The 15,894-nt window shown below is 40.2% G+C and overlaps 1 protein-coding gene across 1 annotated transcript in view; it reads right to left on the bottom strand.

Moving 5' to 3' along the window:
* Nucleotides 1-1,639: 1,639 nt before the first annotated feature.
* Nucleotides 1,640-15,894, bottom strand: part of NUP153 (nucleoporin 153) — a 67,224-nt gene continuing 52,969 nt past the window's right edge. Inside the window, exons 18-23 of the mRNA XM_065397743.1 lie at nucleotides 12,031-12,225; nucleotides 10,675-11,523; nucleotides 8,111-8,479; nucleotides 5,335-5,625; nucleotides 4,181-4,340; nucleotides 1,640-3,573 (exon numbers count right to left, since the gene is read on the bottom strand). Of these exons, the coding sequence (XP_065253815.1) occupies nucleotides 3,489-3,573; nucleotides 4,181-4,340; nucleotides 5,335-5,625; nucleotides 8,111-8,479; nucleotides 10,675-11,523; nucleotides 12,031-12,225 (1,949 nt within the window). The 3' untranslated portion in view covers nucleotides 1,640-3,488. The remainder of the gene's footprint in view (nucleotides 3,574-4,180; nucleotides 4,341-5,334; nucleotides 5,626-8,110; nucleotides 8,480-10,674; nucleotides 11,524-12,030; nucleotides 12,226-15,894) is intronic.

Genomic DNA, 15,894 nt, shown 5'->3' on the forward strand with positions numbered 1-15,894 from the left:
GCGAGCCGCATGCCAAACATTGCCGACCCCTGCTGTAGAGCATCAGTTGCTCTTCACTGCAAGTATGGCTTGGCTAAGATAAAAGGGATGTTTATTTTAAAGGTTTAGCTAACACTTCAGGCATACTCTAGGAACTGCTACAATTTCCTTCCTTCCTGTATAGAGGCCATTTTCTGCCCACAGTGGGAGAGAGTGAAAATAATTCCTTGGTATTACACTAGTTAACTTTGAGGGCTTATCTTTACTGATGTGTTAACTCAACATACAACTTGTATTGCCTTAACCCAACTCCTGTCCATACACCTATCTCTTAGGTTTAAAGCACCTAATTCAAACTGAGTGAGTTAGCCCATCATCTCCTGTGAACTGTAGCTCAAAAAAGCCCCTCAAACAGATGCACTTATACCAGCAAAACAGTGCTTTTGCTAGTGTAATCTATTTCTCTCATGGGCGGCCAGGGATGTGGGAAACACCAGTAAAAGTGCACTTTTGCTGGCAAACTGTCCACACTAGGAGTGCTTTGCCAATGTGGGATGCTGATAGCTATTCCAGCAAAGCCTTCCAAATATAGAGCTGGCTTTAATAAACTAGTGGGACCTTGCTGCATCCTCAGTGTTATTTTGTAGTTTGGCCAAAGTCACTTGAGGTTAGCTAATGTGTGGTAATAGCTCAAGTGTAGACAGTGTAAACTAACTGCACTGAAGGCAGTTGAACCCTTGAAATAGGTAATTACTGCTTTCAAAGGTGATCAGTACAGTAGTAGTGAAGTAGGTGAGCTGCCCCTCCCAAGTTTCCAACTGTTCCCATCACCTGTACAGCTCCACCAAGGGGAGCCCTACTGGAAACAGACCAGCATAATTTTTATTAGGTCTTCTGATGTTGCTTAGAGCAATGGAGCTAGGTGAGACTACTACAGACCTACACCTTGTCTCCACTAGGCTTTTACAGCAAGATAAGATAGATGTCTCTGTCAAAAAAAACCAACCCCCCACCCCCCATTTTGGAAGTGAAGAGAAACTTGAGGTTCCAGCAGTCAAACTTCTGAAATGAAGCAGCTAAGAGTATGACTAAGTTCCCTGTTTTCAGAGATGACTAGCACATTTAACTACAAAGCTGTTTTCAGTTTTAAAAATATAATTTGATAAGTGATTAAGGCCACAGATATCTTAGCTATCAAAACACCTAACTTAAAATTTTTAGTACTAGCTTGTGCTTTAGTAATTCTAATAGGCTAGAACATTATGTAAAATGTTCAATGCTTTGATGAAAGTTAAGTGAGGAGTCTTCCTTGGAGTAGGCTTTGGATTTGTCTACACCAGAGAAGTTTGAAGTGTTAAGCACATGTAGCTCCTCTGCCCATATAACATAACTTAGATTATTAACACAGTAGAATGGATACCTGGGTTCCAGCAAATTCATGTTTCTGAACGTCCAGTTGGATAAACCTCTAAATGGATGTGTGGCAGATGCATACCATGCAACCTCTAAACCACCCTCATCCCAACAGACCAGTAACGATCTGAGGAAGCTTGTTTCCTCAGGGAAATGGATGCTCTTGTCAAGGTACACATAAGTAAGGAGGCATTCCTGGAACTATGTAATGCAACCACTGGTGTTTGTCCCACCAGTCTGTTTCTGGACCATAAACAATTAGCACTCCATGGGGTGAACAATCTTGGCAGCAGAGGTGGGTGTCTGACCATTCCCCAGTGAGCTCTGAGATCAGCTTGTCTTACACCAACTCACTGCAGGTACTGCTAGAACACTTACTGCTGCCTCAGAAGTTTTAATCAATACAGTGGAAGCCACCCAAACAGGTGACCTGGTGGTAGGGATTTTAGAATTTCCCTAAAATTATTCCAGGTTCAGAGGCTTTCTAACATCTTCACTAGAGTCTCACAGACCACCATCCCTTCTCCTATTTGCAATCACTTAAGAGCCCCATGATAATTACACATGCTTACATGGAATACTAGGAAAATATTTAACAGTTGGGAACAATGACAAGGAGCCAGCCTTATGTAACCAATCAGCCAGGTCACCCACAAGTGCTTTGCAGTTTGAGACACTCTAGGCCTCAGTCCCATGTGCTACAGCTCTCTGAATGCCTTGACTTTTTTGTTGGTTTTCAGTGCTGTTGAACTCCAAGCAGCAGCACTTTTAATTAAATCAAGTAAAATACGAGTACAAGCAAATATTATGGTTAGGTGCATTTATTTTGATTTTTAAAAGTATGTAAATGTATATGCAAGTTAGGTGCAGCCCTCAGGCTCTAGGTAAGTAGCCAGTTACAGCCCCTCTGGGTTGAGAAGTTTGGACATCCCCTTGTTTAGAGGATCCATTAAATCACAGAGCACACATTTATACCAATCTCAGTATTTCTGTTGAAAGCAGAAATGTTGCAGGGAGGTATGAGCTCTATTCTGATGGACACAATGCTTAATCTTACAGATAGGTTTCATTGTGAGTTAAAACTACAACAAACAATATTTCATAATTTTTATTGATGGCATTTATCCCATGGTTTAACATGTTAATTATACTGTAATAAACATGGCTTTAATATTAAACTTTTCCTTATTATCCAAAGTCACCACAGTCCATTTCTGTAAATATAAAAATATATACTTAATACTTTGTACAATACTGGTTTTTGGTCCAAACAAAAATGGATCAGAAAAGCCAATAAACTCACTTTAAGAATTCCCAATTTTATTTAAAGATTTTCCAAATGGATTTAGGCAACTTTGAATAATGGGATTTACATAATAAAATCTGAGACAATACTAAACAAAAATTGCCATAACACAAAATTAAAATTTCAAGTTCACAGATTTGTTATGCCAAAAAAGAGAAACAAAAAATGTATTTACACTTTTTCATAATAAAATAACAAAAAGGCGAGACAGGTGATAAAGAGCCGTAAGAATGAAAATATAGAAATAGCATATAATTATTAAATGGAGAACTACAGATCTAACAAGTCCTTAGCAGGGACCATCCTTTAATCAGTCTTCCTCTATCAGAAAATTTTAGTGCACAATACACCCAACTCACTCACTTCACACATACACCAGCACAAACTCAGCATAGAAATCATTCATTATCAACATTCTCTACTCTATACAGAATCCCTTCACTGATATAATTACAATTTTGAGGCGTCAGTAAACGCAAATGAGCGCACATAGTGGTGCAGATGAAGAGGTATTATACAAAGCTATTTGCTGTACGGGCTATATTCATGTCTATAGCCAGACCATGCCAAGTCTGAATAAAGAAATTGCTGGATTCTAAAAGAGTTTTGCTTGAGAACCTTCCTGTTGCCAACTCTACTTCTTACCAAAAAAACTAAATGGGGAAAAAGACAGCAGAGTTTTGAATTTCTTTAGGCAGATCTGACTTCAGCTAAACCCAGCATGAGGTACAATCCAATAAGTGCAGGGCACCAGCTGTTGTGAAAGTTGCTGTCTAACAACCACTGACAATTATTTTCTACGTCTAACTGCAGTCTTTATCTTCCGCCCAGAAACTGAAGATCCAGAAGCAGAGAAAATATTTTTCCCATTAGACCTGTCAAAAAGAATTCAGAAGTAGTCAAAAGTCTAGCATGCTGCCACTGCAAATCTCAGGATTTTTCTGGAATAATTTAAAATAACCATCTGCAATAGTATGTATTCTGACAGCAATTAGCCAGGCCCACAAGTCATAAAATCCAAAGCAAGAGAAGGATTCCAGAAACAAAATAAGCATCCACGTTTGCTGTATTACAGTACAGAACACACAGAACAAGATGAATAAGTAGCTGGCTTTAAAGTAGATGCAAGGTCTGCAAACGTGAAAGGTGGCCTAATTTTCATGCATAAAAGTGATTCTGTGCCTCACTTCAGACACTTTAAAAAGAACCTGATCTTCAGAGGACGGATGCTCAACATCTGAAAATCAGGCCCCCTTAAGATGATGTCAGATTTGGCACCCAAAACCACTAGTCGGTCACTTTTAACATAATTCTAAGTATTTATATGGAGGTCATTGTTCATAGATGTTCATGTGAACACCTAAAGTAATCATGTAAATGAAGACTGATTTGGGAGTTAGAAGCTGCACATACTCAACACTATGAATTAGGATCCTTATTCCTCCCCCCACCACCCTTTTAGTCACTTAAAGATATTCTTACCCCATTGCAAATGCTGGAGTCGGGTTAAATGGAAATCCTGAAGAGCCAGAAGGCTGGGTTGGTGGCGCTGGTGCACCAGGATTTCCACCAAAAGTAAACACTCCTGGGCTATTACTTGTGAAGCTGAAATTATCACTACGTCCGAACTGGAATACAGCACCTAAAAAAAGACAAAGTCTACGTTTAAAACCTCCAATGCACGCACGCACGCACACACACGCACACACACACACACACACATCACATTTCTTCCCCTTTGCCATTCTACCATATAAATTTGTGTCACAACAAGACTACAGGCTTCCCTAAAGCAGTGATACCAAAGTAGCTATTGCTGTAACTAACCTAAAATCTACACTAAAAATATTAACTCATTTAAGTTGGGCAACTTCATGGTGGACGGACTTTTAAGCCAACAGCTACTTCAGCATTGCTGATTCAGATAGAAAGTGATGGCCCTGTGAATGCAGCAGCTTTTAATATGTGCAGCACACACAAAGACAAGGAAGCTGGGAAATTTTCCCCTTTAATAACAAATATGCATTCTATTCTGAGAAAATACTACTTACGCTACCATAATCAAAACAATAATAAATAATAAACTACGGTGACAGAAGAGGATCCTCACGAGTGCAGGGCCTTGTCCAGGCTTAGACTATATTCATCTTCAAGTCACATTGCCTTCAACCTCATGGTGTGAGTTTCATATATTTCATACTGTGTTTTTCTAAGATTTGTCAATTTTAACATTAACATTCTTGAAAGAGAATAAACACACAAACCACTGATGTGCTTGCAACCTTAATTTCACCCTAATGAATTTTGTGGGGAAGTTTCTGATGAAGGTGGAGGCTAACATCTGACCTCTAGGAACGAGGCAAATTACTGAATAATTCTGTTAATGTACATTACAAGTTATAGTAATCAGATTCTATTTCTTATCTGTAATAAAGTGTTTAATATGCACTATGTTTGAGAGAAGAGATTGTTTTATTTTTTAATTTATTCCTTAAAAGTTGTAGCGTTTTACGAAAAGCTGGCAAGAAATCCCACGTAGCCTTATTACTTACTGAACATTTAAGGAGAATTCATCCTAGACACAATCTACATCTTGAGACCAAAATAGATGTCAGACATAAAGGGCTTGCACTCACCAGAATTAGGTGTTGTACTGGAGCCAAAACCAGGCTGTTGGCTTGCTTGCTGTCCAAACACAGGAGGCTGACTACTGCTTGACACAGACCCGAAGGCTGGAGGTGCAGGCTGAGAGCCAGCTGAAAATAATGAAGTTGATGATAATGATCCAAAAGTTGGAGCATTTGGCTGGCTGGCACCTTGACTTTGACCAAATGTTGGTGTCTGGCTGGCACCAAATGCTGGTGTCTGGCTGGGACCAGCAGCAGGTGCTGAAGACCCAGAGCCAAACACAAATGAAGAGGAAGAACCTAGAAAAGCAAGGAAGCAGACCAGAAACTTAAGTATTGCGTTCAGTTTTTTCGCAAGAACAAAACTAACTCAAGGCGGCTTTCATTTTTAAAGCATCGTCTTTCAGGATTAACAACCAAATGCTACAAAAGAAATCTGAAGTGGCTGAAATAACCCCTACAACAACTGGAGTACATAAAACAGAAAGTAGCAATTCAAGCACAGAAAAAAAGTGCAATTGGTACCATTATATTAAACATGAAAATTAATGTGGGAAACAGCACAATTTACTCTGCATAAAGGGTTACTGTCCGTTTTTTAAAAAGAGAATTTTACTCCTGGCCTAAATACCTGTAAATTGCATTTCATACTTAACATGAAATGGTCACTATATAAAGTAAATTGTTCAACACAAACACCACAATTATCTGATCTAATAGCAGGTACACACTAATGGTGAATTTTTATTCATATAGTTGTTAAGAGTTGTTTGTGTCACATCAAGCCAATAACAGAGGGCAGTTTGCAAACTTTTATTTACATTTATTCAGTTTTAGTAACTTTTCTGTCAGACATTTAAAGTGTGGTTCTACTCCTGTCTAGAAGTGGCGGGGTGAGGGTGCCCATGTTTATTGTCTTAATGATTCCATGTCAAATGTGCTCAATAAGGTTTGGGGTTTTTCCAATAACTGTGAGCCCACAAACTCAACCTGAGATCTGAGTTAAGCTGGGTTCCTTCCTGCTGCAGTCACAGCTGACTCACCAGTAATGTAAGTCCTGCAGGCCAAATTAGGCCTCCAATGACAATCTCACTTTCTTGAAATTGTGCATAATTTCACAATAATTAGAATTCAGTAAAACAATTCTACTGATGATCCATAGGAGAAATAGAACCCTACCTCGCTCACTCGCCTAGCTGCCTTTGCTCTGCTGTGCTAACAGAAATAAAATGCAGTAGAGAAACATATAACTGACATCCAGTAATAACCGAACGCACAGGGAACACATCTGCCAAGTAGAAAGTATCACTATTTCAATGACTTCTCATTTCGTCTAACGACATTTCAGGCAGCACTTACACAACTGAGAAAAAGAGCATGGTCTACTGCACTATAACTTGGAATGAAGGAAAACAGATTTGTTTAACTGCACATACAATTTTGGATTTCTGCATTAGAAATAATAGTAAATTCATATCATGTCATTTTTGTCTCAGATTCAGTGCAATTTATTCAAAGTGACACGCTAGTTTGTTGGCAAAGAAGCTGTAATTCAGAGTTAGGATATTATTTGTTCTTAAAAAATGTGGAATTCTTCATATGGCAATTCCAGATCCAAACTCTGAACTGTTGCGTCTGGCACAAAGAGTTCCTGAACATAACTTCTGGGGTTATGAGGGTTGGAGACAACCAAATTTAAATTCTGCTTCTTAATAGAACGAACAACAAAATAAATTTTACTTAAATCACTGGGTGGTTTGAGCCTTGCACTGTATCTCTGAGTTTAAGTTAAACTCATGGCAAATTAGATAACACATTTTAGGATTTTAGTCTCTGATCTTTAATTTGTTTGAATCAGTAGGAGATAAACGGGATCACTGTTCTTAACCCATTAACTTGGAAGAAACAAATCTGATCTTAAATGAACCTGTCAGTAGCAGCAGCAAACACATGAGTGTTGTGCTTAAACACGGCACTAACGAAGAAGGCTGCATTAAGGTAAAGAAGTCAAGAATTCTGTGCTTAAAAATACTAATGACATTTGAGGATTTTCACATGTGGAAGATTGAGTGGGAAGGTAAAAAATGAACCCTTTTCACTGAGAAACCTGAGTGCTGTCAAGTTGATCTGAGCTGCAGAGGAGGCGAATTGAGAACCAAGGGCTCAGCAACAGAACTATGACAGCAACAATATTGTGGCAACAAATGGACCCAGACCAGCCAACATTTAGTGAGAGCTTTAACTTTTCCAAGAGGTTTTTTTTTTTTTTTTTTGGGTGGGGGGGGGTGTGAAGCTCTTCACATTTTAAAAAATTGAGAACGGAAGCTGGATTTTCAAAAACTGGTTCTGGTACAGCAATATTCCATAACTTCAATCAAATTTCTCTACGGTTTCCATAGTAGAAGCAGAACTCTAGTTATATGAACTGGAAACCAAATAGGGAGGTTATGTGGTGCATAAAACAATGCCTGTGACACTTTGCTCTTAAACTGTTTCTAATACTTATGCCTTTTTCCAACAGGAATGCCTTATGACTTTTCCTAAAAATTTCTGTGACAAAGTCCTTGAGATATGCTGATGAAAAGTACTAAGAGCTAGGCATTTTTTTTCATAACAAGATAGCCCCACTAATGACAGTTTGACTCCTTTGTCGTACAAAGAATAATGAATAGCCCTGTACACAGACCATGTATTCTCCACGGTAAAATGCTGATGGAAATAAAATTGTGTTGGTCCTACATCTACCCACAACAGTGAAATTACCAGCACTAAATTGTATATATACCTGTAGAACTTGATGTGGTTGTGGCCCCAAAGTTGAAACCAGGGGTTGCAGTATTGTTACCGCCTGTTCCTGAACCAAAGAGAAATGAACCAACAGCTGCACCTGTGCTGGAGGATGTGGTTGCTGGTTTGTTTTCTTGAGAGAACCCAAATGACTGAGGGGCATTGGATTCGGAGGCATTGCCAAATGCAGAACTGCTCACAGTGTTGCTGGCCTGTCCAAACAAAAAGGCAGCGGCAACTGGTGGAGGATTTGAGGCAGAGGAGGAGCTGCCAAACACACTACTACTGTTAGCTGAAGTGCTTGGTATGGCGGTGCTGGAGGAACCAGAGCTCAAGAAACCAAAGGCTGGCTTTGCTGCCCCTTGATCTGAAAAGAAGGAAAGCAATTATAAACTACTTTAGAAATGGCAAATAAGGCTCTGAAGGCACAACATATGTTTTGTTTCAAGCACTGTATGCCAACAACAACACTGGATGACACCTAAGTATCAGAGCTTCTATCTCACCCATGTAAAACCAAGGTGAAATGCATAAACTAGTCTCTTTCCCAGGAAAAACACAATCCGGGGGGGGAAGGGGGTTAAGAAGAAGACTACAAAGCAGAGGAAAGGCACTCCTGTCTTGGCTCTACTTGTGGCTGGCAAGAGTAGGGGTGTTCGCTAAGGAAATATGAACTAGCATTACATATGTACAAGTACTTCAGGTTTGTTTTTTTGTTTTTGTGCCATCAGTAGTGGAAATGCTTGGTAGTAAATTATTCCAAGAGACATTAGAACAAATAGTTTCATGGCTATGCTAAATGGATCCTACTTCGGGGGGAGAAGGGACAGACTGATTTAGAGATATTTCTTCTCCAGCCCACTGTGAATCTAAGGACCTGATCCTGCTTCCCTAAGTCAGGCAAAACTCAACAATTAAAGTGAGTACTTTGCCTGTGTAAAGGCTGCAAGGTCAGGCCCTAGTTGCACTTTCACATAAATTCAAGGGTGCCCTGTTTATCCCTAATGGGGGTTAAAGTTTACTGATTAACCCCTGTGCTATCTGGAAAATAATTTAAAATTGTCTGGTAAAAGTGCATATATAAAATATGCATATTTAAGTAACCTTCAAGATTTCCTACAAAAGCAAAGAAGACTAACTCTCCTCAGTCTGATTTCTTCATCAACCATTTTGTTTTAAGACATTAAACTAAGTTTACTCACATTTTGGAATTAAGGCAAAGCTTTAAGCCAGTGGTTCTCAAACTTTTGTACTGGTGACCCCTTTCACATAGCAAGCCTCTGAGTGCAACCCCCCTTATAAATTAAAAATACTTTTTTAATACATTTAACACCATTATAGATGCTGGCGGCAAAGCGGGGTTTGGGGTGGAGGCTGACAGCTCGTGACCCCCCATGTAATAACCTCATGACCCCCTGAGGGGGTCCCAAACCCCTGTTGGAGAGCCCCTGCTTTAAGCTTTCTCTAAGTCTGTTGCTGTGTCCATTTCTCAGTCTTAATTGTCTGACATCTTGTTTTCATTTCTCAGTCTCCATTTTTCTATTACTTAGGCCTCTGTTTCATCTCCCCCTTTCTTTGGGGATGGAGATGGGGCCACTTTGAGGAATTAAGTTCCCCTTTCGCCATAAAGGACTGTCACAAATCTTTTCAGTTAGAACTAACAAGTCTCCTTGATGACACTGACTCTGGGATTAAAATAGCACTGTAAATGTGTGTGTGTCATGGTATTTCATCTCAGAACTCTGGGCCTTCATTCTCTTGTTTATCTAGCAACATCATCATGCAGTTTTATGATTTCGAACAACATAACACTGTGAAGAGACTAATTAAAACACTATTTTTAGTCAGAGTTACTGACAAAACTCTGCTAATCCTCTAGAGAAAAGAAGTCGGTTTTAAAATATGACAGGTAGTTGGGCACAACTGGAACTTAACAGCCAGAAAGCCCCTCTATGCAGCAACATCACTAAAAAGCTCATTTTCACCTGCAAAGGTGGAGATATTACCAATATATGGGCTAATGCGGGACAATATACTAGTACCAGATTTTGTACCAGTATAACTATTTCAGTTAGGGCTGTGATTTATTTTATCTTTTTTTATGGATATAGTTATACTGGTATAACTTCTCATGTGGGCACAGTTATAGCAGTATAGCATATTCCCCATCCCATACTGGAATAAGCTGCACAGGTATACGGCACCTTTACACTGGGATAACTGCACCCACACTGTACTGCTGGTATGGAAAGCGAGAGGTACAACTTTTGTATTTAGGCAAGGCCTACTAGAAAATGGTTCTTATGTGCAGTAAATATTTTGTCAACGTTTCAATCTGTGGTGTTCAACTCCACTGAAGTCCATAGAGAAATTGTAACAATTCTGTTATCCTCTAAGACCCAAAATTGTAAATTCATCTTCATGTAGTAAATAAAAGCTTTTCTACAGACCTAACACATGAACAAATCACTCAAATATATTTGTTTTCTTGGCAGTGACTTAATTTTGTTATTTCATGGACTTGACCAGACAACTAAAGTTTAAGGCAAGAGATTCTTTTACCTGCAGTATTGGTTTGTGCCCCAAATGTAAAAGCTGGCTTTGTTTGCTCAGTTTCCTTCTCTTCTGGTTTTGTTAAGTTGAAACTGAATGGGGGGTTTGCTGTGCTCTCTTCTTTGGTCTGCTCAGACTTCCCAAATGAAAAGATGGGTTGCGCCTTTGGCTCCTCATTGTCAACCGTCTTCCTGAACACTAATGAAGTAGCAGAGGTAACAGAGTCCTGTTTCTCCTCTGTCCTTCCCAAGACAAACTGTGAGGCAGATGCGGGCTCCATGCTGCCAAAAGTGAAGCCTCCCTTGGCTGAAGGAGTTTCATCTTTTTTCTCCCCTGACTTTTTAAATAAAAAAGGAGTTGCTGCAACTTCCTTTTCTGCCACTGTTCCGAAACTGAATCCACTCACTCCTGTTTTATTCTCTAATGTAGCTACGGGGGCAGTAGAACTTGTGCCAAAACTGAAACCCCCTAAAACAGGTTCCTCTTTCTTTTCCTGCTGTCCAAGATTGGATGTCCCAAACTGAAATGCTGAAGTAGATGGATTGCTTGTACCAGAGGGAAGTCCAAAGTTAAAATTGTTATTCTTACTGTCTTTTTTACTCTCCTCTGATTTAGAGTCTGAGGAAGAGACTCCAAATTTGAAGTCCCCTGAAGTTTTAGAGAAATTGAAGCCCCCAGTCATGTTGTTTGTTACAGATCCCGACTCTGATGTAATACCAAACTTCAAACCCCCTTGTTCTCCAAATTTAAAACTTTTTGTGCTTTCTAATGTCTGAGATGACTCAGAGGATGACGACTGAATACCAAATTTAAATGACGGTGCAGCAGCATCTGAGGACACAGCAGCAGTACCAAAACCTGTAGAAAGGAATAATAGACTACATTTGTAATACACACACATGCACTTAAGTCCTGCTCGGCAACAACACTGCTATTCTGGTCCTGATCCTCTCCTGAGCCAATTATATCAAAAACTCTTACTAGAAATGCCCTTTGTTTGTAGATTGTCAGTTACTTTAGCATACAGACCCTCTCAAATGAGTGGTGCTGTATCCGCAACTAGGATCAAAGAACTGTACTTACGACTCACTCTAAACCGAAGTTTGAAGTGTATATAAAAAGTTAACAGATTTGGTGATATGGAATACTTTAAGAACAAGAATATATTTCCCCCCCCAACAAGAGATATTTTCCCCCATACATACACACAAAGACAATGCTGAGCCCTAACAAGTCATTTGTGAATTATTTTTCCCCCCTGATATATAACACACACACTTTGGAAAAAATGTGGCAAATTTTCCACTACAACTGATAGAAAACAACTGAAAGAGTGCAATTATTATTTCCTTCATGAAGCATTACCTTTGAGCTCAGGCTTGGTGCCTGGTTTTGCATTCTCACAAGCTATGCACTTTGTGGCCTCTGCTTTGTTTTGTACCAAGCATGTTTCACAGTCCCAGCTTCCCTCAGGTTTCTTGAATTTGTCTAATCCCAGAAATCCTCCAGAAGGAGCGGAGAAAGAGGATGTGCTGCTACTAGTCACAGGCACTGAACCCCCTAGGAAACAAAGGAAAGTGTTAAAAGTCTATTTAAATTATAAAATAAATAAATATGACCATTTTATGAAGCTCTTAAGTTTCAGCTACACTTTCAAGATGTATAAACTGATCAAGCACAGGAGGCGGAAACAAAAGCTGCAGATTATCTTAAATATAATTTAGTATCTCTGAAGAATCTTGAAGAGCTTTACAAACTTAAAAGTAATATACAGACTACACAGAGGGATTACTTGAAGCACCCTAAAATGCAGCCAACACTAGGTTTAAAGGGCTAATGCAGTTCATAGGCTATAGCAACATACCTCAGCTATTTACAATATAAAGTGAAGGAGTCTGTATCGAACTGAAACTGCAGGAGAAATTTAGGTGGACAGAAGGTAATTACCAGAGTTGGAATTAATGCTGCCCCAACTTGTAAAATTACATGACGTAAGGAGTTATTTACCAGGCAGACTCATCAGCAAATTCCAACCAGATCTCTTCCTCCTTCGCCTCTGCCCTGCAAGCCTGAACAGAGGATAAAACACTCCTGCAGCAGCAGTGGCTCCTCCCCTCCTCCTCCTTCCTCTTTGCTGGTTGCTAAAGCTACTCCCACCCGCCAGAACTGTGAAAGGCTAGAGGAGAAGAGGAAAGGCTGGTGATAAGGCAGAAAGAAGAGACTTGTCTAAAACCACATACCCCTGTCAGTGATAAAAGAGCTAGATCTCATGAGCTCCACACTCCCAATGCTATGCTCAATCACCCAAACCAACTGTCTTCAACAGCAACAGAGGCTTCTTTGAAGAGACATGGAAGGCACCGTATTATCTGCAGCACTGGCATGCTCTCATTTGTAGCTGGCTCCTTCTGCCTGCCCTGCAACCTAGACCCATTGTCATCCCCCAACAGAGAGTGTCAGTGGATGCTGCTTCCGTAGCAGGCAGTCTGACTTCCATAACAAATACTCAGATTGAAGCACAAATCCAAATCCAGCAGGTATATAAAGGGTCCCCTGAACACCAGTTTAATCCCAGCAAATTTATCCCGATGAACTGGGTCTTCGAAGCAGCCAGATTGAATAACTGCCTGCCCACCTTCTACTCTTCTCCTTAAATTCACCCTCCTTTGACTTCAACTGTGGAAGACAGGGAAGATATTCACTGTCATCCCACAACTTATCTTATAGAATGATCAGATATTCTTTGCCGTCTCTCCCCCCTCTAATTCTCATCCTTGATGGATCTAGAGGCCATGCAGTTCTCTGCATCATGGGGATCACACTGTAATCTTTCTTTTATTTCCAAAACACTTCTCAGCAATACCCCAAAGCCTCACAAGCAACATCTAAAGGGCCAGCTCACACAAGCAAGTCCCTGAAGTAACAAGGTGTTCACTATGGTGCTGAAAGTCCACAAAAGCAACAACCTCTGGAATTTAATATATATTTGGAAGAAATTCCACTCTAACTGTGCAGAGTGGTTGGAGAGCTAGGTTCTAGCTCATTTTACAGTTGTCAGAATTTTTCAGGAAGTCTTTAAAAAGGCGATAGCACGTGACATATTACTAGAACAACTCATCCTTAAAGTCCATCAGGGGTCCTTTAGGAAGGGTTTTCCATCATTTCCCACCAACCTAGAATCTAGATTTTTACAGCTCACAGAAAATCTACAAACTAAGCCTTAGCCAATAGTCAGTATGGAGTCTTGGCTTAGCGGTCTGCAGACCCACCCCACTTCCAAACCCTTAATGTGATTCCCTTTTTCTAGCTCTCTGTAGGAGTGGCCTTTCTGGTGGCCATCACTTAGGCCAGGAGGGTGGGCGGGCTAGCTGCTCTCTGTGGATGCCTATCCCTGCAAAAGGTGCCCCAACTTGAAGATGTTCCTAGTTTTTTGCCTAAAGATAGATGGCCTTATTTCAGCGCATCTCCCTTCATTCTGTTTGTGCCCAGCTTTACTGAAAGTAGCCACGTGGCAGTCAGGTACATAAAATTATAAATAAAAATCAAAACATATATTAATTTTATACATATAAATACACTCCACACAAAAATCAGATGCATTCAGGGTCAAAACATATTTATAAAGAGCTCAAAGCTTCTGCAAGGAAGAGTGGTTCTCTTCAACTGTTGTAAAAATGAAAGTATGTGCAGGTAGCATCTCAGACCCAGAGGCCAGAAGGAGCCATCATGATCATTTAGTCTGACCTGCACATCACAGGCCACAGAACCTCACCCACCCACTCCTGTAATAGGCCCTGGCTGTGTTACTGAAGTCCTCAAATCATGATTTAAAGACTTCAAGTTATGGAGAATCCACCATTTACTCTAGTTCAGACCAGCAAGTGACCTGTACCCCACACTGCAGAGGAATGCAAAAACCCCCAGGGTCTCTGCCAATCTGTCCCGGGGAAAAGTTCCTTCGTGACCTCAAATATAGCAATCAGACCCTGACAGGTGGGCAACATGCAACAGACACAGGCAGAAAAGAATTCTCTGTAGTAACTCAGAGCCCTTCCTACTGTCCCATCTCTGCCTACTGGAGATATTTGCTAATAGTAGTCGCCATATGCCATTATAGGAAATGGGCCATATGCCATTATAGGAAACCTCATCGTACCATCACCTCCATAAACTCATTAAAGATAGTCTTGAAACAAGTTGGGTTTTATGCCCCCATTACTCCCCTTGGAAGGCTGTTAAAGAACTTCATTCCTCTGATGGTTAGAAACCTTTGTCTAATTTCAAGTATAAACTTGATGGCCAGTTTATATCCATTTGTTCTTATGCCAACATTGGCCCTTAAATAACTCCCCCCCTTCCCTGGTGTTTTATCCCTTTGATGTATTTATGGAGAGCAATCACATCTCCCTTCAGGCTTCGTTCTGTTAGGCTAAACAAGCCAAGCCCCTTAAGTCTTCTCTTGTAAGTTAGGTTCTCCATTCCTCTGATCATGCTAGTAGCCCTGCTCTGCTTTTGTTCCAGTCTGAATTCATCTTTCTTAAACATAAAAATAACAGGAGTACTTGTGGCACCTTAGAGACTAACAAATTTATTAGAGCATAAGCTTTCGTGGGCTACAACCCAGTGGGTTGTAGCCCACGAAAGCTTATGCTCTAATAAATTTGTTAGTCTCTAAGGTGCCACAAGTACTCCTGTTATTTTTGCGGATACAGACTAACACGGCTGCTACTCTGAAACCTTTCTTAAACATGAATTGCATACAATATTCCAGATGAGGTTTCACAAGTGCCTTGTACAATGGTAATAACACTTCCCTGTCTCTACTGGAAATACCTCGCCTGATGCATCCTAGGATTGCATCAGCCTTTTTCATGGCCACATAGTCATCCAGTGATCGACCAATGCATCTAGGTCTTTTCCAACTGATATGTCCCCAGCGTACAGCACAAATTCTTGTTATTTCTCAGTCATAGCAAAATAGTTATGTGCTTATATTAAGGAAGAATATATAGCTGAAGCTCTCCCTTGCCCTCTAGAAGTCAAGAGACATTCTACTAATGGACTGATAGCTACTTAAGCATAAAAGGAATGTGGACACTGCCAGGATATAAACTAGAAGTCCATTCCTACCTTCATTCTCTGATGAGTACACATTGGTACATCTGTAAATATGTTTTTGAAGACTTTTTGGAACCACAGTTCAAGACAATGTGGTTTCTTTCTCCTCTC

The sequence above is a fragment of the Emys orbicularis genome, chromosome 2 (genome assembly GCF_028017835.1).
Source record: "Emys orbicularis isolate rEmyOrb1 chromosome 2, rEmyOrb1.hap1, whole genome shotgun sequence".
Classification (NCBI taxonomy): Eukaryota; Metazoa; Chordata; order Testudines; family Emydidae; genus Emys; species Emys orbicularis.